This window comes from Dryas octopetala, chromosome 9 (genome assembly GCF_963921425.1).
Source record: "Dryas octopetala chromosome 9, drDryOcto1.1, whole genome shotgun sequence".
Lineage (NCBI taxonomy): Eukaryota > Viridiplantae > Streptophyta > Magnoliopsida > Rosales > Rosaceae > Dryas > Dryas octopetala.
In genome coordinates, this window is record NC_141374.1 from 18,251,132 (window position 1) to 18,272,643 (window position 21,512).

Here is a 21,512-nt window from a genome sequence, read left to right on the forward strand (position 1 = left end):
TCCAAGAATTTGCTCAACTTGTTCTTGGATAATGATGGGAAAGTTCGCCCCGACCTTACAATGGAAGCTGCCATCTCTGGTCCAGAGTATCACAAGCTCATTGTGCTCGATTGATTGATCATCATCATCATCTGTCTTAATTCTTCTTCTTTCATGATTTTTTTTAAAAAACAAAGTATGAATAGGATTTAGTTGTACTTTTTTTTAAGCTAGGCCCTGAACTAAATTTCTGTTCTTCCAATTTGTACAAGGAAAAAGAAGTGAAATGAAAATCAAATCAAATCATATCCTTTTTTTTTTTTTTTTGGTATATTTTGGAGCTGGTTGTGACTTGGCAGCAAGTATGAATGCCATATAAGTTGCCACATAAGATAATAAAAAATTATAGTATAAAAATATAGGCTATCTAGCAATATTGGAAAGCAAGCCAGCAATTAAGGATTAATTTGTATTTGTTTGGTACTTGGGTTCCAAGGTAGCCTCTTTATCTTGTTTTTAATTTGCTAAGTCGATCCCCACAATATATAACAGGGCACAGGCAATTTGAATTGGGTATATTTTTTTTCCTTCTAGCTAATTAATTGGATCACTATTCAATTTCCCAGAGTGGCCGATCGATATGTAATCAAACCAATTATGACAATTATTTGAATCAAGATAATTATACGAATAATCATATATCTCTTGATTTGGCCGGAAACATTATCATGATATTAATTGGCTGATGAAGGTAATTATCTTATTTGATTTGATATTAATTAAAGGTAATTATCTTGTGGATTTGATTTGATATATCTTTGTGAGTAAATGTGATGTAGAACAAATGGCAGAACGGTTCATGCAACAACTTGACCGCCAGAAGCCCAAGAAAAGAAACAAGCTTCAGCCCGGCCCGGTGTCAGAAATGAAATTCAAAACGGAAATAAAAATGGAAATAATTACCTTTAATTATTGGGTCCGTCTAGGGTTCTGAACGTATTTAAACAACTTTTTGGCTGTTTGTAAGGGGAGTTATTATTATTTTCAATCAGAAAAACCTTGAGATTTCTCTCATTTCTCTGGTGGATTCCAGATTCTTTCTTAGGGATTAACGCTGGTTTTCCCTAATATTTCTTAATTGCGTGTTACGCTGCGTCAAAATGAAGATATATATATGTATTTCCATATATAGGAATTCGTGGTTCAATGGGAGGAGGCCTTAAGAAGCGTACAGAATCATATACAAATGAATCGTAAATTCGTAATACAGTCTTGTACATTTATTTAGAACGTTAAAAGTGAAAGGTGAAAACCATGCATACATGAATTGAATGGATATATAAGGTCAAACTGATGAACAGTCAACACGCAAAGCGAGAATCGTAAAATGAAGGACAATGGAATTGGGAATTCTTCAATGAATTAACGAGCCATCCCTGGTGTGATGTATGGAGGTGCAGGGCTTGCTGCAGCAGGTTGGGTCATTTTCTGAGCATTGGCGATCCAACCTATGGAGGGGTCAAATCCGCGGTTCTTGAGCTCCCGGTACTCCTGACAAACAGCACAACAAGGGAACATGCAGTGAACACAACAGTCCGTGCATGGATCTTCCGGCAGTGAAAATTGCCCTCTCAGTTTTGCTCGATACGGGAATGCAAATAAACATGAACACCCCACATGGGATAGGGCATAATAGATCAAACCCCCGGAAGCACAAGCTGCATTAATGCATAATTAATCTAATTATGTTAGCTAACATGATATATAATACAGATCAATTACTATTATGTAATATAGCACATATGGTTCTTCTTAATTTGGAACTGCATGAAGGAAGTAATTAATATATATGACTTACATGTTGTTCCCTTGTCTATGATCTCAGCATTTTGGCCAAAGGTTATGCAGGGACAGCAGCAGGTCGTCATGCCTAATTAATATATAACAATATTTGCTGTTAATAATTAATAAAAGGTGGTGCATGCTACACATTAATATAGAAATTAAGGTTAGAGCACTTACAATTGGAAGGATCTTCAAAGCAACCACAAAGATCTGTGGTCCATTGAGGCTGGCCCTGTTGGTAACCGTATGCTGCAGCTGCTTGTGGAGCCGCCGCCTGTTGATAACCGTTTCCTGCTGCTGCTTGGGGAGCTGATTTAGGATTACTAGGAGCAGTGTTATTAGCATACATTTTGTGATTTTTATATTAATTGTTCAAAGGCCCTCCAATGTACCCAAAAAAAATAAAAAATTAATTGTTTAAAGAAACAACAGTTAGCCACCGGAAAGGCCCAAATGCTGGTCACTAGCTATAACCTATAAGCCTATAAGCCTATTACTGATCTGATCTGCAATATATGGTGGCCAGGTTTACTTCTTAAATAGCAAATTCATTAAGCCCTAACTACAAGTTGACTCTTGACTTTGTGAGAGGATGGTGATCAATAGCGTAACATGATTAATTTGCTTTTGATTAACTTCAATGACTAATCCAAGTTCTTATATACAAGTGTAGTTTAGTATTCTTATTGACCTTTTCAAAATACAAAGCTGGCTGGATTATTTTTAATTTTTGTTCAATCTCCCTGTTTGAAGGGCAGAGGATCACAAGTACAAATTTTTCCTTCCTATGGTAACAGTCATGATCATCTAAGGAACTAATTAAGAACGAAACTGGCTAATCATGAAAAGCCTCTGTTTTCTGTTTTCCCAGTTGTTTAGAAGATTAAATCAGGAAATTAAGTTCATGATCCTTAACCCTTAAATGGAAAATGCAAGTTACAAACATATGAACATTTTTATTTGGGCAGGATTATCCTAACAGAAAATAATAGCTATCCCAACTATATATTTGGTCTTATCATGTTGTAGAAATTAGAATATTATATAATGCAACTTTGCAGTTTAAATTACCTCAAGTCAATTAAAAATTAATCAAGAAAAAAATTAATGCCACGACTCCCCCACCAAACCATTTGTCTGATAAAACATCGACTTGTACTTGTTTTAAAAAGATCAAGTGGCCACTGGCCAATTTAATACAGTAAAGAAGAAAATCACAAGAGTGTGAAAGGCATATATATATATATATATATCAAGCTCCCAGAATTTGGTCCATATTCAAAGGTCGATCCAGTACTAACAAGTATATATGACGGTGCGTATATACATGTCAACTCATCAACTCATCAATTAGTCGAATAAATTAATTCTCCAGTTGGGTAAGGAACTCTTCAATCAAGCAAAACCTCGGCATTGACTTTTTATTTTATTTTTTATTAATTAGTCACCACTCACCGGTCGATTCTTGAGCCTAAGACTAAATTATGAGGTTTACTAATTATAAGGTATGTATGTATATGTATACATAGTTTTGCTGGGTCAAAGTTCCCACTTGCCTTGCTAAATAGCTATATGCACATGGCTGTGCCAGCGTTTTGGTGTTTAATTTGCTCAAAGAATGTAATGACATTCTGGTCAAAGTAAACCCTTCTATCTTCCGCAATTCCCTCAACATTCAACATTACTACCTACCAGACAGATACTACGTACTCCCCACGATCAACTTCCATTTACACTCCAAATCCCACATATTAAAATTCAAGTCAAACAATTCTACACATTCTCTCTCTCTCTCCATCACACACAATATTATATATTGTTTTAATTTTTTAATTAATTCGTACTGTATTACTTGGTTTTTTCCTTGTATAAGAAAATTAAGATTCCACATCACATGCAACTTGTATACAGATCGACGTGTGTTTGCTTGTTCTATTACACAATGTACGTAGCTAGTTGGTAGGTTATATATGTTGTATGACATGCACTACTCTAATTTCATAATATTCACCTCTCTCTCTCTCTCTCTCTCTCTCTCTCTCTCTCTCTCTCTCTCTCTCTCTCTCTCTCTCTCTCTCTCTCTCTCTATCAAGTTGTAGGCTGTAATGGGATCTTCAGAAGCAGACCAGCCCTCTGTGTACGAGCAGCCTGAAGTTCATCAGGCCGCCGAGTTTGAGTTACTAGCTCAACAATTTCAACACCAACAAGTGGGTGTTGAAGTCACTAACGATGGTGGCAATAACGCATCAAACTATGACCAAAACCAACAACCACAGCCGCCCAATAAACCACAAAATGATCCACAAGGTCAAGGAGGCCAACAACAAGTGCTCTTCCAGCAGCAGCAGCTACCACAAACTCAGCCAATACGATACACGATGCCACCACAAGGTACACAACCAAACCTCTACCAGGCCCAACCGCCTCGGCCCGTACAGATCCCTCCTCCTCAAAGCCCACAGACCCCAAATGGGCTGAATCAGCCTCAACCACAATTTCAAGCCCAAAATTATCCACCACAAAGCCCACAATTTCAAGCCCAACAGACCTATCAGCCTCCTCAAATGAACCATCCTAGGCCAGTACAGTTCTCACCCCAGATTCAGAAAATGCAAACCAATCCAATATATGCAAATGGGCCTAATAGCCAACCTGTAATGGGGGCCCAACAGTCTTCAGCAAAATTTTCTTCACAACATCAAAATGGAATTGGAGGTGGTGGAGGAATGCCTCCAAATTACATGCATGGTAGTCAAGCAGCCCATCAGCAGCAAAATTATGCTCAAGGGGTTCCAGTGCAGACTCATAATCACCAGCAGGCCGGACCAAATAACATGACTAATATGCAGATTGGCAACGGGGGCTGGAATACTGGGCTATTCGATTGCATGGATGATCCAATGAATGGTGCAAATTAATTAATATGAATGATAGATTAATCAATTTATGATGATATTACAATTGATTAATGTGTATTAATTAATTTATTGTGATATGGTTATTTCAGCTCTCATAACGGCTTTCGTCCCATGCCTGACGTTCGGCCAGATAGCAGAGATTGTAGATAATGGCACCACTTGTAAGTATTAATTTATAGATTAATTAGTATTTAAGCTCTCAGGTTTAGTGATTGTCTAACACGTCATATGATATGATATATACGTACAGCATGTGCGACGAGTGGATTTCTGTACGGATTGATTGGAGGGTTAATTGGGGTACCATGCATCATGTCATGCACGTACCGGACGAAGCTAAGGAGCAGGTATGGGCTAATGGAGTCGCCTGCACCGGATTGGGTCACTCATTTTTTGTGTGAGTGGTGTGCTCTTTGCCAAGAGTATAGGGAGCTTCAACACAGAGGGCTAGACCCTTCTATTGGATGGCTAGGAAATGTGGAAAGGAATCAGCAGCAAGCTAATGTGATGGTGCCTCCAATGAACCAAAATATGATGGCTTGAGTTTATACATACAAATGGGAAATTGATTTAAGCAAATGTTTGATTGTGATGTGTCAGCAGAGTCGGTTATGCCTCAAGGCCAACCTTAATTTTTATGTTATTTGTGATCATTTACTTATAATATACTAGATATATGCTCATGGATATATCTGTATCAAATTGTATTGAAGGATTGATTTGTCATTCTCAATTTTAATAAAGTGGGTACTTATTTTATTGATATTATATATGGATGTGAGAATAGGTGGAGAAATTCTTTAGTGTGACATGGTAATGTTACTAATTCACTTATTATAATATGGATAAACGATAAATTACTCAAATAGGCGTTGTAAATTATATACCGTGTTAATAATGTGTATGTAATGTGTATGCATGGATGGTGAGGTTAGTGGCTGTCCCTGGTTTTTTTCGGTAGTATAAAAAGGCGTGTTGAAGTTGTTGGTTCCTTAGGTTCATTATTGTCCTCAAACCCCTCTTCCCTACAGAGCTAGCATGCCAAATTGCCAATGCATGGGACTTCCTGTGGTTGATCTCATTGGACGTCCTCATCCTCGAGCAGACATTGATCAACCCCAATCTCAACCTCATCACCATCATGAAGAACATCAATTAGCAAATCAGGCATCATCATCTCATGATCAAACCCATCATCCTCATTATCATCAGCAACCCCAATCTCATCAGGCAGGTGATGATCGATCATATTCAACCTCAACCTCATCATCATGAGCATCAATGTTGTCATCAAGCAAATCAGCCTGTGCAGCTTCCACCGACAAACCCCTCTCATTCCCACAATGCTAGCATAGGAGAAGGACTTGGTCCTGATAATCATCATCACCATCATTACCATCATCAACCCAGGCCTCATGATCAACAATATCAAACATACCATCATCATCATCGAAGTACTGATCATTATCAACCATTAGCCATGCAGCCTAGGCCTGTACAGTACTACAATAATAATAACTTATTGGCACCACCCCCAAATATCAATTCCAATTGGCCTAATAACAATGGACCTTACACACTCCCACCACCACAACCAGTAGTACAACCACCGCCAGCAAACTATTATCCTACTCCTCCTCATCATCATCACCATCATCAAGCAGCAGCTGTCTTTTATAGTGCACCGCAGGCATTACTTTATCCTCCTCCAGCCGCCTACCAATTTCCACATCATCAGCCCCTGCCACCTCAATATCATTCTTATAAGTACAATTTTGATCATTCGACCGCAATTACAACAGCAGGGATACCTATGAATATGATGCATGGTATCGATAGTACCTGGAAAACTGGCCTCTTTGATTGCTTTAGTGACACCCCAAATGGTACGTACTAGAGAAGTAGACATATACACGATTAATAGATTACTCATTTGTTCTAATATTATTTCTCTTTTCAATGTTGGAAAAATTTCAAATGCGATTCCCAACTTCCCAAGATCAAGATAAAAAAATAAAAAAAAGTCTTTGATTGAATGTTGTTTACATATGTAGTCCAAAATGTCAGTACGTCTAATAACATAAGCTAGCTAGCCTAATAGATTACTTATTAAGCTTCCTTAATTATGTTTTTTTTTTTTTTTTAGCTATGCAGGATATATGAAATATTTGTTGTTGTATTTCAGCTATCATGACATTGTTATGCCCATGTTGGACATTCGGTCAGCTTGCAGAGCTTGTCGACAATGGTCAAACATGTAAGTCATGTTCAAGTACTAGTAAAACGATCATTTTTAAAATTAAAAGTTACCCAGTTCCCCAATGAATTAATAATCTTTATTGAGCTTTAATTTGTAAATAATTATAGTAATTAGTCAAGTTGATGAGATTGATGTAGCTAATTAATGGGTACGTTGTGTTCATTTTGTGAGATACAGCATGTGCAACCCATTCACTGATATACGTGGTGATCATGATGTTCATCTGCGTGCCATGCTTGATATCATGCACATATCGGAAAAAGTTAAGGTACAAGTTTGACCTGCCTGAAGGCCCCGGTCCCGACTGCATCATTCACTTCTTATGCGAGTGCTGTGCTCTCACCCAAGAACATAGGGAGCTTGCGCTCCGAGGCCTCGACCCCTCTTTAGGTACGTTAATACGTGCATCATCATCACCATCATCATCATCATCATCATAAACCCTTTATACCCATCATAAATTTAAATATAAAACTATATGTACTATATTATTTTATACTAGATTGATACCACATTTTCTAATCGTAGTAGGACCCACTTGCATCAGTGGGTATAAAATGTAGTATATCTAACATTACTTAAATATATATCTCATAATTGGGGAGTACAAGTAGGAGATAGAACATAAGATTTTTGAACTCTACAAATTAAAGATGGTGTTTGATATGATAACTTGGTATTTGTAGGATGGGTGGGAAACATGGAGCAGATTCAGAGGGTGGAACAAAGGCGGGCTGCTGTCATGGCTCCCCCATTGGGCCAAAGAATGGTTGGGTATTGACAAAACATAAAACAAATGCTTTATTGTGTGTTCTCCAAAATCGATTTCAAAAATCAAAATTAAACATCGACTTGTGACGCATGCATTTGCTTCCCATTACAGAGGGGTAGTGAAGAGGGATGACCAATGTATGATACTTATTAGATTAATACAGATGGATGGATGTGAATCCAAAATGAGTTTTTGGTAAAATTACAATTCGCATCATGTTGCATATTGTATTAACAGATAAACGAGGGGATAGATGATTTATGTTTTTTCTTCTTTGGGAAAAAGAGATCATATTGATGAGCGAAACAATACCAAAGAAAAGATTTTAAAACTACAAATCTTTAGTTTACAAAATTATTCTTATGAACACAACAAAAAAGTGGCATCAGCAATTAATATTGCCAAAAATATTTATAAAAAGGAGCTATGACATTCGATATACAGAATAAAATTTAAATACATAGATGCACAAGGAACTTAGATGTTTATGGTGGCTTCCCAGAGCCTAAGAAGTCCATTACGACCACCGCTGCATATCCTTTTCCTCTCAAGATCCGTAGAAATACACCTGACCTGGATACCACAAAGTAGGGAGTAAAACCGGGGATAAGATAACCATCAACCATTCAAATCTCCATTTAATCAATTATCACAATATGTGTGTGTGTGTAATGATCATCATGTTTAAAAAGAGTTAGAAAAGCATGTCTGCTTGTAAGATTAAAATGACCCAGTGCAGGAAAAGTTAGGAACTGTGAATGCAGAAAGTAGGATAATGCATACCACAGCAACTGTTCTTTGTGGTGTTCGGTATAGTTGCCACCCAGCCATTTTGGATCCTGAGCTGGAGAAGCTACCTCCAAGTCTCTCTTGAGGCCGATGAAAAAGAGACATGGAATTATCAGCAGCTCCAATTCCTAACCAGTGTTCTGCAGCATTGATGGACAGTATAGCAGCAGTGTGAACAGTTACATTTTTCACGCATCTTATGCCACCTGCATACAAGTAACAGTTAGTAGCAATAGAAAATACTCGCTATTAAATAAAATGATGCCAATTTCTAACAATAATCCAAAGGGAAACTTAATCACATCTTTGAACTGTGACTGATCCTAATAGAATAGAAGGTGAATGTCAAAGAATGAAGAAAAAAATTTCAAGAGTCAAGAGACTATAATGCTCTTACCCTCCACATTTTCCCAAAATCGGAGTAGCCCATCAGTTGAACCTGGAAGTGAAATTCCATATTACAGTTCTAATAGTTCATATTGGCACAAGTGTAAAAGCATTGCAAAACCTAGAAAAATAACAAAATAACAGTGCAAACAAAATAGGAAATACAGCGCCAACCTGTAATTATTCCTTTGTCAAGTGTGGAATACTCAACAGATAATATCGGGCCAGCATGGCATGCTAGAACAGCATCACATGTTCCTCGGGAAACGGACCAAATTCTTGCAGTCCAATCATCACTACCAGTAACAACTGTGTCCCCTACCATTCTAATTGACCTGCATGATTGTCATATAAAAGACATTGCTACTTAATACTTATCAACAAGAATAGTAGTAAATTTTTTTTAAAAAAACTATGTTCCTTGAGCTCACCGAATCCATTTCGTGTGCCCTAGAAGCTTGTGCATTTGCCTACCTGCACGAATGTCCCAGATGTTTGCAACGCTGACGATGCAACTCAGTGGGTTAGTTTCTAGGCATTAGTCGGATAATATATATTTTTTATTTCATAGTTTAAAGAAACATGCTTAATTGTGAGTTTCAATATACATACGCATCTCTACCAGCAGCCGCTAAAATTCCTGTGGAGTCATCATATTCCATGCATAGAACCGCACTAGAGCAACGACCAACAGTTGCCACACAAGTGTCAGTTCTAACATCCCACATCTTTACAGTTCCATCGTGAGCAGCAGTAAGGACACGTTCACCTGACAGCATGCGTGCACAGCTAATCTACAAGGATGGAAAATAATTTCAACATGTAATCTACATCAAGGATTAAAATTTCAATGTTGCATGACCCATGCCCACTGGAAAATTTGCTTCTTTTTTCCAGCTACCAACCAGTGAGACACCACATCCTATTTTAAAGCTCTTTCTTAACTCACTAAAACACCAACTTTTCTACGGATATCTATATTTTCATGGAATGTTGGAAAATATCCCAGAAATTTCAATTTTTTCCAGGCTTCCCTGGCGACATCTACCAACATCAATATCTTCATGGATTCCACTGAAATATTGGAATTCAGCAACATCTCTAGAGAAATTGACTTAGCGACTTACCCCTCTCCCCATTTCCATATCATGAATTCATGATAATAAAAAAGTTGAAAAAAAAAAAAAAGCATGGGCCAAATTTTGGCTTTGTCAATAAGCAAAGTGAGTAAGCTAACCTGTGCATCATGGCCTTTCAGCTCTTCTAGAAGCTGAGTAGTTTGCTTATCCCATACTAAAACAGATTGATCATCTGATCCTGATACCACCTTTCCTCGATCAGAACTTATTGCACGGACAGTACTGCATATAAGGCCCCCGTAAGGATGTGAGAGGAAGGACACAAAGCTCACTTGAATTAGTCAATATGAGTTATGACCAAGCTCAGCAAATGCCAACCAAATTTATAAATAAATAAATAAATAAAAATTAATAATACTACAACAACTGTAACAATAACAAAGTATCATAATGATGATAGTAAAAACAATACTAATAATAGTAAACAAAACCTTGTGTGTCCTTTCAAGGTTGCGCGAAGTTCATTACCACGAAAACTAGGATCCCAGATCTTAACCTGAAAGGTTACTGGAAAAAATTAATGTTACCCCTTTACAGGATGAACTCTTGTGCAATGGAATTTTATGGTGGAAGTGACTAGATATGCAGAGCTCACCGTGCAGTCTGTGCTTCCACTGATGAAGAAACCTGAATCTTCACGGTCACCTACAAGATCCCAAACTTCTCTACTTGTTACACAATGTAGAGCAGTGATGGAGCCACTATGACCTCTAAGTATGCGAACATTGGTTTGAGTTTTTTTCTGCCCAGCAGTTGATGAATCTCGCTTACGAGGAGTCTCATTTTCATTTGTAGCTTAACAATGACAAGAAAACTGTGGTGATATAGATGTAGATTATAAAAAATCAAACGTAAAATGCAAGCACCTAATCTTAGCAACATAAATACCCGAAGAGCCACCATCAGAAGTCCATTTACGAACACGACTTAAAGAATTGGATCTGGATGCAGTTTCCCTGCTGAACATGCTCTGAACCCAGCTCCTTCCAACACCAGAAGCCTCAGCAGGCTGCTGATTCTCAACTGTGCCATCTTTTGAACGTGGAGATGCTAATCCATGAGACAACATGGATTGAGCCTTGATAGAAGTGATCCCCCAGTAACCACGTAGTTGCTGAAAAAGTGACAAGAGTCCTCTCAGCTTTATCTGAAAAAACATAATTAAGGAACACCATCAGCAATGAATCAATAAACCAAAGAAAACTTCAGTTCCATAAATTCAAGTGGAAAAATAAATACCACTGTGAACTTAAGTTGAAACTGAAAGGAAAAAACAAAATTACTTACAAATTGCGTGTATCCAAGGTTGTTCTTCTCTGCTATTGTTTCAATTATGTACCAAGCATCATTATCATGAAGTCCCAACCCAGCCTTCATGATCACATAAACAAACCCGTACTAATTAATTAAAAAAAGAAATGAAAAGGTTGAGAGGTACCAGGAAAAGTGTAAATAGAAAAGAAGAAACAGTACCATGTGTGATTCCATACAAATTAGCTGTAAAGTCACCAAAGAGGCATAGTTGGCCGACCTAATGTAAAAACAGATGACAACAGTAAAAAGACATTAAGCATAAGCATACATTTCACATGGTGCAATAGAATTTTCTTATTTTCTTAAGCAATAAGCAGGAGACTAAACAATATTTATGTATATTATTTGGATGAAAGATAAGCAATACATAAATATTATCATCAGCTTCAAGCATCCAGCCAAAATACATCTTCTATATAACTATCATCTCAGTATTCTTAGTAGGTGGATTCTTGGTGTTTGTAGCTACATGGTATTTTCACAACATATAGACGAACTTTTCCACCCTTATCCTGATACTTGGTCTCCAAATAAAAAACCTAACCTACAAATAAACAGCTGGACTGGATAGGATTAAGGTTTGACAAATTTAAGAATCAGATAAAAATGGATGTCAATTTTCTTTACTTTAATTGGTTAAAAGAAAATTTAATTATTAAAATGTTTTCTATCTTGCCCTGATGCCACCAGACCAACTCAGTGAAGGCCTAGTTGAAGCAAGAAAATATACTCAGATGGGGGATGTCCATAACCATATAATCGCTAAATTTGTGTTCTCTACATCCAAAAGCCATTCCAACTGATGAGCTTCTTAAACTTACATGCATAGCATACGTGCCAACTCAATGCAACCAACAGCTAAAAATTGAAGATTGTAAAAAGTACGGGTAAAGCTATGGTATTGGACCCTGTATCATACAGGAGTTTGACATGGCCACATTAACAGTAATCATGAAAACTGACGTACTAATACAAAAATATGAGAAGTAAACATGGACATAATAGTACATACTTGTATTTGCTACTTTCAAGTTTGTGGTTGCAGAATTAAGTAGATTTTACATAAAAAAAAGGAAATTAGAAAGATAAATTAACTGAAATTCTTACTTGTTTGAAGACCGTTCCATCAGATAGTCAAAGTATCCTTCCCAAAAGCTGCAAAAATCATAAATAAATAAAGTTTCATTAGTGAAATAGCTTATACAGACAGCAAACCAGCAGTCCACCTTGTAATTAAACAACTAACTGGAAAAATGTAATTAAAAGCCAATTTAACATAGAGGAAGTGAAACTTGACTACTTGAGCACAATAATAGAACCCATTCATTACAAATCCTTAAACCAAGACAAAAAGAACCACCATTGAGTGGAAGAAGAACAGGACTCCAATAAAAATCCCAAAATTCTTATACAGTTTAGTTAAAACAGCCTACAAGCACGAGTAAATGAAAGTCAAATTACAGATGGCGAAGTTTAGAAGAGTTTAGGCTCAAGTACTGAAAACATATTGTTTATCAATTATGTGTCATCCATTTGATTCCTCTCTATTTTTGCACCAATGATAAATTCCAAATGAATCATGTGATTTTCTTTATTACTTTTTAGGGTTAAATACAAAAATGGTCCATGAACTTTACAATAAATCTCAATTTGGTCCACTAAATATAAAAAGTATCACTTTGATCCACGAACTTTTAAAGTTGTATCAAAGCAGTACAAATGTTAACTTCCATGGAAAAATTTAACGAAAACTGGTTATGTGCACATCAAGTGACCACATTTTCAGGGGCATTTCAGTCCGTTCATCACATTTTCATGTAATCAATTCCGTTAATTTTTTAATAGAAGTTAACGTTTGTACTGCTTTAGTACAACTTGGAAAATTCATGGATCAAATTGACACTTTTTATAATTAGTGAACCAAATTGAGAATCAGTGTAAAATTCGTGGATCATTTTTGTATTTAACCCTACTTTTTAATATCCACATTGTTCTGTTTGATATTACATTAAATCTCGCAGCTCTGAACTTCAAAGAAGACTGAAATGCAAGGAATTATCACAAACTTTGCACTGATGTAAATTTAGGTTTATATTCTGCATCTGACTGACACATTGAGTAGACCCCCTATTTCCACTATTGAACATTTACCTAAGTTAACAATTTGACAAAATATAAGAGAAAATAACAATATGATCATTCAAGGAGAAGAACCAACAACTATATTTTGTAAGGAAAACTGAAAATTACAGAAGAACATCAGAATCAATTGATGGATCAAATTGGGGGAAAATGATTTGTTACCATACCGTAATTCCTCCCAGATGGACAAAGATATAAGATGACGCTGAATGTAGTCTGGAACATTAAATGCATCCTTCTTATGCATTTCAGCAGACACTTCAAGGGCATCTCTGACTGTCAACAAATCATTTCGGGAAGTTGCACGACTGATAGCTGTTTTGAGCTGAATTTATATATGAGTAAATATTCAAATCATAAATTAAAGATTATCACAAAATACATGTTGTATATAAACTGTATTAGAATAATGACAACTGCAGAACACAAGCCAATGTGCACAGTAGTCAATAATCTGTCTTTGGGTAAGCTTCTACAGAAGTGCATATAAATGAGGGTTCGTGTGTGTGTGAGAGAGCGGGTTTGGGAGAGGAAGAGGAGGGGAGGAGTAAACTCTTATACCCTGAAACTGTTATGTAGTTTATTACTGAGAAAATGTTGTCTATTGCTGAACAACAAAAACAATAAAAAAAATGGTAAAGAAATTAACCCAGAGAAAAACAAAAATTCAAGATAACTTGGAGCTTTTAATGTTTCAAAATCTCAAAAATTGTTATTATTCCTAAATTAGATCCATTCTTTGAAAAATATTGAGGTTGCAATTGTGTACCAATTCCTTCACAGCAATAAATTGTTCTTCAGTCAACTGACAGTGCCATCCCTGAGAGCATATAAAACCAGTATTAATATATCTTTATGCTGTATAAATATCTTTGGAGGGAGGAGGAGGGGGGTTGTGCATGCTTTCAAGAGCAACGTACTGAATTTATGTGCTCGCTTATACATTCAACAAACCCACTGCCACCGATACCCTCTGCATCAGATTCAATTAAAGCTGCAAAGCCAATATATTAATGCTTGTTAATTGACAGGCCCTTTGAACCACAAAGCAGATTGGATTTTCAAGAAATAGACATCAGAAGTCTGCCTCTTGATAATACAAGTGAGAGTTGAACACTCAGAAAGGCATACCAAGGATTGTGCCATATTCAAATGACGAAAGAGGATCATCAGTAGGTCCCAATTTCAGAAGACGCAGCCACAGACCCTGTTCATCAAACAGTCATTATTTTATAGTAAAGAGCAAATGTCAAAAACGGACCTCTGACAGTATCAAATCCATCCATACTATATTTCTATATTCCATTTTCTTGGAAGATTAAAAACAAAGTAGAAATCAAATGTATGTTTTGCCTATCTTGAAGATTCTCTCACTAAAATCAATTCTTTAAACTTTTAAAAAATAGATATTATAATATAAGCAATAATGGGTCACATGATAATAGTAAGTTTATTGGAATAGTGATAAACCAATAAAGTTTAACATGATATCAAAGGGAGAGATCTTAAGTTTAAGTACCTGCAATTGCATAGAAAATATTATATTTGTCAACATTTACTATGCAATTTCAATAGAGTGATTTTCCAAGAAAAATAACAAAACATAGTAAAATCCCAGCATAAACCGATAAGTTTGCATGATAAATAACCAATATACATAAAGAAAATTAGAATATTTGTAGAAACATTAACAGATTAACAAAGTAATGGAACTCACGCACTATAAAACTCAAATTCAAATGAGCATAAATATTCAGAATTTTACAACTGTGGAGAATTCAACATATATTACACAAGTGATTGCCAAGCACGCACACACACAATGAAGATGAGAAAGAAAGAAAAACTGTACCTGCAGCTTAACTTTTATGTCCAAAACCATGCACTCTCTTTCTGCCTGTAAAATGACCAATATTTGATCTAGTTAAGGAAAGCTCTAACGTACAAATACAACTACCGGGGCATTATATTCATTGAGTACGGAACTTACAGCCCTCTCCAATGGAGTTAGAGTTTCTGATTTGGAGTCTTTACCCACTAGGACAGAAGGTGAGCTGAGAGAGAAATAAAACAAGAAGACAACAAAAATTAGAAACTAAAATGTGTTATGATTAGTTTCCATCTCTCCATAACTAGATAAGGTCATCATATTCAAATTCAATGGCCAAGACTTTTTTGGTTTCATGACCACTCAAGATGAAAAGTTACTATGAGTCTAAAAATCCCAGCATTCATGTGGAACTAACGTTGCCTCGTAGTGTATAGACAAAAATAACATTGTCTCAAATAAAGAAACCACTGAGCTGAAATGAGTATTTTCAAGCCAAAAAAAAAAGGAATAGTATTTCTAATTGAAGAACAGGAATCTTTTTCTTTCTTTTGTGTTTTTTTTTTTTTTGCCCTTTGGGGTAAGGCAGATAACAATCCTGAGTATCTAATTGGTAGCAAGGTTAGTAACCATTCTTTAGTGTCTCTCATGCAAGTAGAATTTGTCTCAAAAGTTTTCAGGCATTTAAAAAATTCTCAGTTCTGTTACATCTCTGAAGCATGTTTATTTCCAGATTGATCGAAAACAACCAATGTGAACAAGATTTTATTTTCATCTGCAATAACAACTTGCCATGTATACATACCTAGTGGATGATCCACTTGCTGCAACAAGGATCTGCCTCCTCTTTTCTTCTTGCTCCTCTGTCCTATTGGTTGAGGGAAACCTATCATATGTATATGTGGCACCTGATCCTAAAATCCAGTGAAATGAGGGGGAAAATAATACCATATCAAACTTAAACTATCTGGAATATCTTTCCTCTCTTGACATAATTTGCAATCTTAAATAAGCAGCAACATCAAATTTACCTGATGTTCCTGCATCTGTATCTGCAATTGTTATAATCTCAGGCTCTTCCGAATTTGAGGGAAGAATTGAAAAGGGATTTTGGCCCCTTCCAATTGCATCTTGTAACTTGTCAAGTAGGTTATTATTGTTTTCGTCAGAACCCAAACCTCTTTCCAGATAATCCATGAAACCATGGGACTCCAAAAATTGTGTTAACTGTAGATACCAACAAAGAAATAAGCTCAGCACAAGGAGGCTAGGACAAAAATTTCATGAAAGGAAGATTTAATGACATTTTGAAAATTTGAGAAAGAAAACTTAACAAAAACAAATATACAAAAAGACCAACAACAACAACAGACACATATTTGCCTTGTATGATAGAAACTCTGAAATTATATATACTAACAATAAGAATAAGAATAATAATCACAAGAATTACGATAACGGTTATAACTATAGTAGCAATAGAAATTTCTATAATCACTACTGTAGCTATTATATCTAACCCGTAAACCAATATAGCTAATGGGAGTTGATATCTAGAATAGGGATGAGTGCAATGAAAGAAATATACCATGGGTTCTGGTGGTTGTTGAGTTGACCGAGAGCGCTTCTTCAAGAATGCTTGAGAGTTGAAGACTTGAGTAGCAGAAAGTTCCTTGGGGGAAACAAAAAAAAACAATTTTACCAAATAAAATTTAAAGGGATCTACAAATACAAATGATGAAAAACCAATTCACAAAACATCAAATAGGATAATAAATTTCATACTATGAAGTTGCGGTAGCCACTTAAAAGTGATGCAAAGAACTTTAAGAATACTAACCTGCACAAGAAATCAAATGCAAGGAATATAAATCAGGCTTTTAATGTTACATCCAATCAATACTGTGTTCATTTAAGTACTTACAGTAAAGATATATAAACAAGAAGTTAATATTGCATGGATATGCCTAAGCACCAGTGGCAATACAAGATATGCATTTCTAGTTTAATTTCCAAAATGAGCAGAAGAAAACTCAACACCATGATATCTACCAAAACATCTTAGATTTTACACAAACAAGAAAATGACAGTATCCACCAAAAAATTCTACAAAATCATTTATATAACTTATGAAAGTCATAAGTACTTCATAAAGATTTCACTTGACACCCAATTTATCACCTAAGTTGAAGGTCATGATCCTCTCCCCAGGGTTTGTTGCCACCTTTAGGATATTGCTCAGATGAACTAAAGAAACCATCCTTCACCAGATCTATCCCCACAATATTGGGACACAATAGCTTTGTTATCTCACCACGCAAAGAGCTTAACTCTGGTTCTGGAATAGGAGGTATTTCTTCTGTTGTTGTGATACGGTTATACTCGAGGTCAACAATAACTACCTAGAAACACAAGGGAAGACAACAAAACAAATATTATCATTTTAACTTTCTAACGCATGCTACAAACATTCATGATTTTGCAATCTTTGGAAAGACAAGAAAGAAGAAGTCACAGAGAAAACAACAACAAAAAAACCCCAAAAAGAAAATAATAAAGGACAGCTGTAAGAGATATGCAAGGCTGTAAAGAAAATAAAGAGCATGCACGGCCAACATGAGATATGAGGACATCAGTTACAACTACAAATGCACATTGTTTGTGCCAGAAATGCATTCCTTTCAGGTAATGATAGTGCGAAAACCCATCCAAACATCCATCTTAATGATGGTATAATCCAATGAACTCTCAATTGACTAAACTATAAAATCCATTATCTCATTATTTTCTTTATTCCTGAGCCAATGAAGCACAATATACAAGGGCCTCATATCTATAATGGATATCATCAAGTATCAATGTATCATACAGCGCTCAAAAATCCAAAATTTTAAAGTAAAATACTCAACTGAGGAGTTTATTTGATTTTTCATGAGAATGTTAGGATACATCCAATTTAGTATTTAAAGAAATCTCGTTTTAAGTGAAAACATAGGAAGCATTAATGGTACAAGTCTTGACTAATTAAATTAGAAGTGCTTACAATTTCACTATTATAAAGTTATAAATTTAAGAATATTTGATAAAGTATGACAAATAAAGTTAATAACTAAAGGACAAGCTTTTATATACTAACATACCCCTCCCATACAATATCCTACTTTTCCATGACTTGCTGTATTCCATATGATATCTGTATCCATACCTCCTAACCATGACTATGCAGAACTAAGTAATATATCATACATCTACGAATCATGTGATGGTTACTTGACCAAATACAATAGAACCAAGAATCAGAATCAAATTCAACATATTTCAATTAGCTATGCTGTTCAGGAACCTAAAATAACTAAGAAAATAACATACATAAAAAACCACAAGATATATTGTTTAACCAGCATATGTAAATTAATAAATAAGAAAAAAACAAAGGTGCAGTTTATGCAAACAACTTACACCATCCATTGCCAAAGTAGATGTATCAACACCTGAATGGAGACCCATCATATATGGTGTAGGGGCATCAATATAGTCTACTCCACTGAAAAAGAGTAGCGGAATGTAGACTTGCTTCCACACAACAAACATGCACAAATTAGACAAGAGTCAAATACAAAAAATCATAAAAAGACAATACTAGAGCATTGGCTATTCAATTTTTAAGCAAAAGAAAGAAACAAAAAAAAAAAAAAAAGTTTTCTCGAAATTGTTGGAATATAAGAAATATTGCCAGCATAGTGACAAAAACTGAATGAAGCATATATATAAAGGGGAACATCTTTGTTCAGACCAACAAAGAGTAGATGATTGAAGAATGAAGCTTACCTGCCACCGAAATGGATAAATTAAATGGCAAATGGCTTCCGATACAAGGGTTAAAATTGAATATCTGCCAAAAACAGGAGGCCAAGTCATCTAAAGGATGTGCAAGTACTCAGTATTAACTATGTATTAAATCATCTTAAGTTAGAAGCTTACTTGTTTGATCGCAGCAAAATTCTCCTTTCAAGCAACACAGCTGTGAAAAATTTAATCAAGTTGTCAACATCTAGGCACTGTACCAATGGCTGAAATGATATCTGCATTAATGAAATGTCATAGACTAATTAAACAGCCAGGTCAATATTCAACAACAATAAGTACTGAATATCACAACCAGAAAAAGGCTAAAGCACATGGCTAACGAAGAAAAAAAACTATAGAGGCTGTACATCAACGTGGGGGAGCCCATCCTTTGGCGGAGTCTCCACAGAAAGCAGACAATTCCCAATCGCAAACAAAACTCGATCTTTTCCCGGAGTAGGCAAAGGTACATTGGACACCATAGATGCAATAGCATCCCATAATGGTTCACTGTAAATTTGCAGAAACATTAATGCAGCAGGTGAAAAAAGAACCATGGATCTCCATATCAAAGACCATCAAAATTTACCACCAAAGGACTCTTACCTGCTTCCACTAGGGGAAAAACAAAGTGAAAACACTTCTTCCAGTGCATTCCTAAGCACACGAAAACTAGGCGACCGCGAAACTAGACAGATACATTTGTCAGCAAATGAATTTGCAGGTATACAATACGCTTCAGCAATATCCTCACTGACTGGATCCCGGAAAGCAATGCAACTAACATAAATTTTTGACCCATCACCCTCTGCAGCGAATTATCAAAAAACACTTAGAAATAGCAAAGGCTAGGCTACATGCACACTTGCAAGAAAGTTAGCTGTAAAAACAGAGAAAGTAACTACAAAACCATGACCAAAGCATACAAATGTTGAACAGAAAATAATTAGCTCCATCTAAAGCTTTGTTTAAGCAAACTAATCCGAACAACACTCGTATAACGATTCAAATAATTAGCGTAAACTTGTACTCGTCATTATTCTAGTTTCTACGCGACAACACGAACTAAAACTATGCAAAATCCATATCAACTTGTGCTAAGAGGGCAGAGCTTAAGGCGTACCGGTTAGAACAATGGGGTAGCTTCGTGGAAACGTGGACGGATGATTGGAATCGTAGCCTGATGAATAGAACTCAACGCCAGCTGGCAACACACACTGAAACACAGAATCATGATCAGATTATTGAGAAGCTCAAAGTGGTTGTTAGTGGTGTGGAACTTACGGTGGGGAGCTGAGGAGGAGGAGGAGGGTAGAGAGTGTGGTTGGGCGGAGGGTACTGGTCAAGCAGAGACGGCTGGTACCATATGCCGAACCCGTGGAACCCTTTGCCTCCGTCCACGGTCCGAATCTCGGGTCCGATCCCGCACACCACGAAGTACTCGAAGATCGGAGCCATTCGTCAACGTTCGTCAACGTTCGGGCCCGAGATCTGCTTCACTGTTAGTCTGGTTCATAATCGTTCAAAGTGTTTTACTTGCAGAAACAAATTGATACTCGGATCGTTCGGTTTATATATAGTAACTGTAATTTCAATTGATGAAGATTTTATATTATCGCATTTCGATCTCCAGCCACTTTTGTTTGGAAAGAAAATCTACGTTGCCTAAAATAAATAACAATTTTATTTGGAAGTTAATTGTTTCTTTTCTTTGGGCCTGAAAATATAATTCATTATTTGTACCGAAAAATAGAGAATATAATTCATTAAGCCCAAAGGCTAGACACAACAGGCCCAGCAGTAACGAGCTAGAGTACTGAAGTACAGCCACATAGGCAACAAGGAAAAGGCCCAGAGGCATAGAGCAATTTAACAAGGCCCAGAGGAAAAATATTATTAGGTTAATAGTTGTAGCTTGAATAGTTTTTTTTTTTTTTTTTTTTTTGGGGAGGAGGGATGAACGTGAGTACATTGTAAATAATTCTAAAACTCTTTCAAAAAAATAATTTTTTTGTCTCATTCCACAATATAATTCTATTATTTCTATAAACTAAAAACAATCAGCTAAATCAAAAATCGGTTAATATTTTGATTTTTCCTGAAGTCACCAATTGGATTTGACACTTGGGGTATCTCCAACTTGGATTTCATTGAATTGTAAAAGTCTAATGAAATCTAAATGTCCCAAACTTAGATTTTAATGGATTCTAAAGAAATTAAGGTGTCTCAAATTCAAATTTTAATGAATTCCAATAAAATTCAGGTGTCCTAAAAAAGTCATGAATATCATTA

The 21,512-nt window shown here is 36.0% G+C and overlaps 4 protein-coding genes across 4 annotated transcripts; 2 read left to right on the plus strand and 2 right to left on the minus strand.

Moving 5' to 3' along the window:
• Window positions 1-1,401: 1,401 nt before the first annotated feature.
• LOC147275191 (protein PLANT CADMIUM RESISTANCE 7-like) lies at window positions 1,402-2,173 on the minus strand. The gene is made up of 3 exons (XM_086228031.1): window positions 2,002-2,173; window positions 1,838-1,909; window positions 1,402-1,697 (listed from the first exon to the last, which is right to left on the minus strand). The coding sequence occupies exons 1-3, from the start codon at window positions 2,171-2,173 to the stop codon at window positions 1,402-1,404; spliced, it is 540 nt and encodes a 179-aa protein (XP_086084157.1).
• A 1,756-nt stretch (window positions 2,174-3,929) lies between these two features.
• Window positions 3,930-5,285, plus strand: LOC147275192 (uncharacterized). Its single transcript, XM_086228395.1, has 3 exons — window positions 3,930-4,731; window positions 4,832-4,903; window positions 4,993-5,285. The coding sequence occupies exons 1-3, from the start codon at window positions 3,930-3,932 to the stop codon at window positions 5,283-5,285; spliced, it is 1,167 nt and encodes a 388-aa protein (XP_086084521.1).
• Window positions 5,286-6,932: 1,647 nt separating this feature from the next.
• Window positions 6,933-7,783, plus strand: LOC147275193 (protein PLANT CADMIUM RESISTANCE 7-like). The gene is made up of 3 exons (XM_086227621.1): window positions 6,933-6,999; window positions 7,180-7,392; window positions 7,689-7,783. The coding sequence occupies exons 1-3, from the start codon at window positions 6,933-6,935 to the stop codon at window positions 7,781-7,783; spliced, it is 375 nt and encodes a 124-aa protein (XP_086083747.1).
• A 300-nt stretch (window positions 7,784-8,083) lies between these two features.
• SCD1 (stomatal cytokinesis defective / SCD1 protein (SCD1)) lies at window positions 8,084-20,836 on the minus strand. Its single transcript, XM_086257223.1, has 31 exons — window positions 20,505-20,836; window positions 20,344-20,437; window positions 19,827-20,028; window positions 19,589-19,730; window positions 19,356-19,456; window positions 19,203-19,266; window positions 18,834-18,947; window positions 17,556-17,776; window positions 17,159-17,213; window positions 16,962-17,045; window positions 16,405-16,600; window positions 16,179-16,287; window positions 15,536-15,599; window positions 15,398-15,442; window positions 14,677-14,752; window positions 14,466-14,539; window positions 14,315-14,365; window positions 13,713-13,870; window positions 12,511-12,558; window positions 11,563-11,620; window positions 11,377-11,460; window positions 10,978-11,236; window positions 10,685-10,884; window positions 10,521-10,585; window positions 10,188-10,311; window positions 9,563-9,744; window positions 9,382-9,453; window positions 9,125-9,285; window positions 8,961-9,002; window positions 8,558-8,769; window positions 8,084-8,347 (listed from the first exon to the last, which is right to left on the minus strand). Exons 1-31 carry the CDS (start codon window positions 20,676-20,678, stop codon window positions 8,252-8,254), a joined length of 3,627 nt encoding a protein of 1,208 aa, XP_086113349.1. The 5' UTR covers window positions 20,679-20,836; the 3' UTR covers window positions 8,084-8,251.
• Window positions 20,837-21,512: the final 676 nt, after the last annotated feature.

Bases quoted from the DNA above. Each gene is read 5' to 3' on its own strand.
- SCD1 (XM_086257223.1), bottom strand. From the start codon at position 20,678: ATGGCTCCGATCTTCGAGTACTTCGTGGTGTGCGGGATCGGACCCGAG. The intron at 14,540-14,676 runs GTATGCCTTTCT...TTGGCTTTGCAG, and splicing joins TGAATATGGCACAATCCTTG to CTTTAATTGAATCTGATGCA. The intron at 11,461-11,562 runs GTACTGTTTCTT...GTGATCATGAAG, and splicing joins TTTGTATGGAATCACACATG to GCTGGGTTGGGACTTCATGA.
- LOC147275192 (XM_086228395.1), top strand. From the start codon at position 3,930: ATGGGATCTTCAGAAGCAGACCAGCCCTCTGTGTACGAGCAGCCTGAA. The intron at 4,732-4,831 runs GTGCAAATTAAT...TGGTTATTTCAG, and splicing joins CATGGATGATCCAATGAATG to CTCTCATAACGGCTTTCGTC. The intron at 4,904-4,992 runs GTAAGTATTAAT...ATATACGTACAG, and splicing joins TGTAGATAATGGCACCACTT to CATGTGCGACGAGTGGATTT.
- LOC147275193 (XM_086227621.1), top strand. From the start codon at position 6,933: ATGACATTGTTATGCCCATGTTGGACATTCGGTCAGCTTGCAGAGCTT. The intron at 7,000-7,179 runs GTAAGTCATGTT...TGTGAGATACAG, and splicing joins TGTCGACAATGGTCAAACAT to CATGTGCAACCCATTCACTG. The intron at 7,393-7,688 runs GTACGTTAATAC...TGGTATTTGTAG, and splicing joins AGGCCTCGACCCCTCTTTAG to GATGGGTGGGAAACATGGAG.
- LOC147275191 (XM_086228031.1), bottom strand. From the start codon at position 2,173: ATGTATGCTAATAACACTGCTCCTAGTAATCCTAAATCAGCTCCCCAA. The intron at 1,910-2,001 runs GTAAGTGCTCTA...TATATTAATTAG, and splicing joins CTTTGAAGATCCTTCCAATT to GCATGACGACCTGCTGCTGT. The intron at 1,698-1,837 runs GTAAGTCATATA...GCATTAATGCAG, and splicing joins CATAGACAAGGGAACAACAT to CTTGTGCTTCCGGGGGTTTG.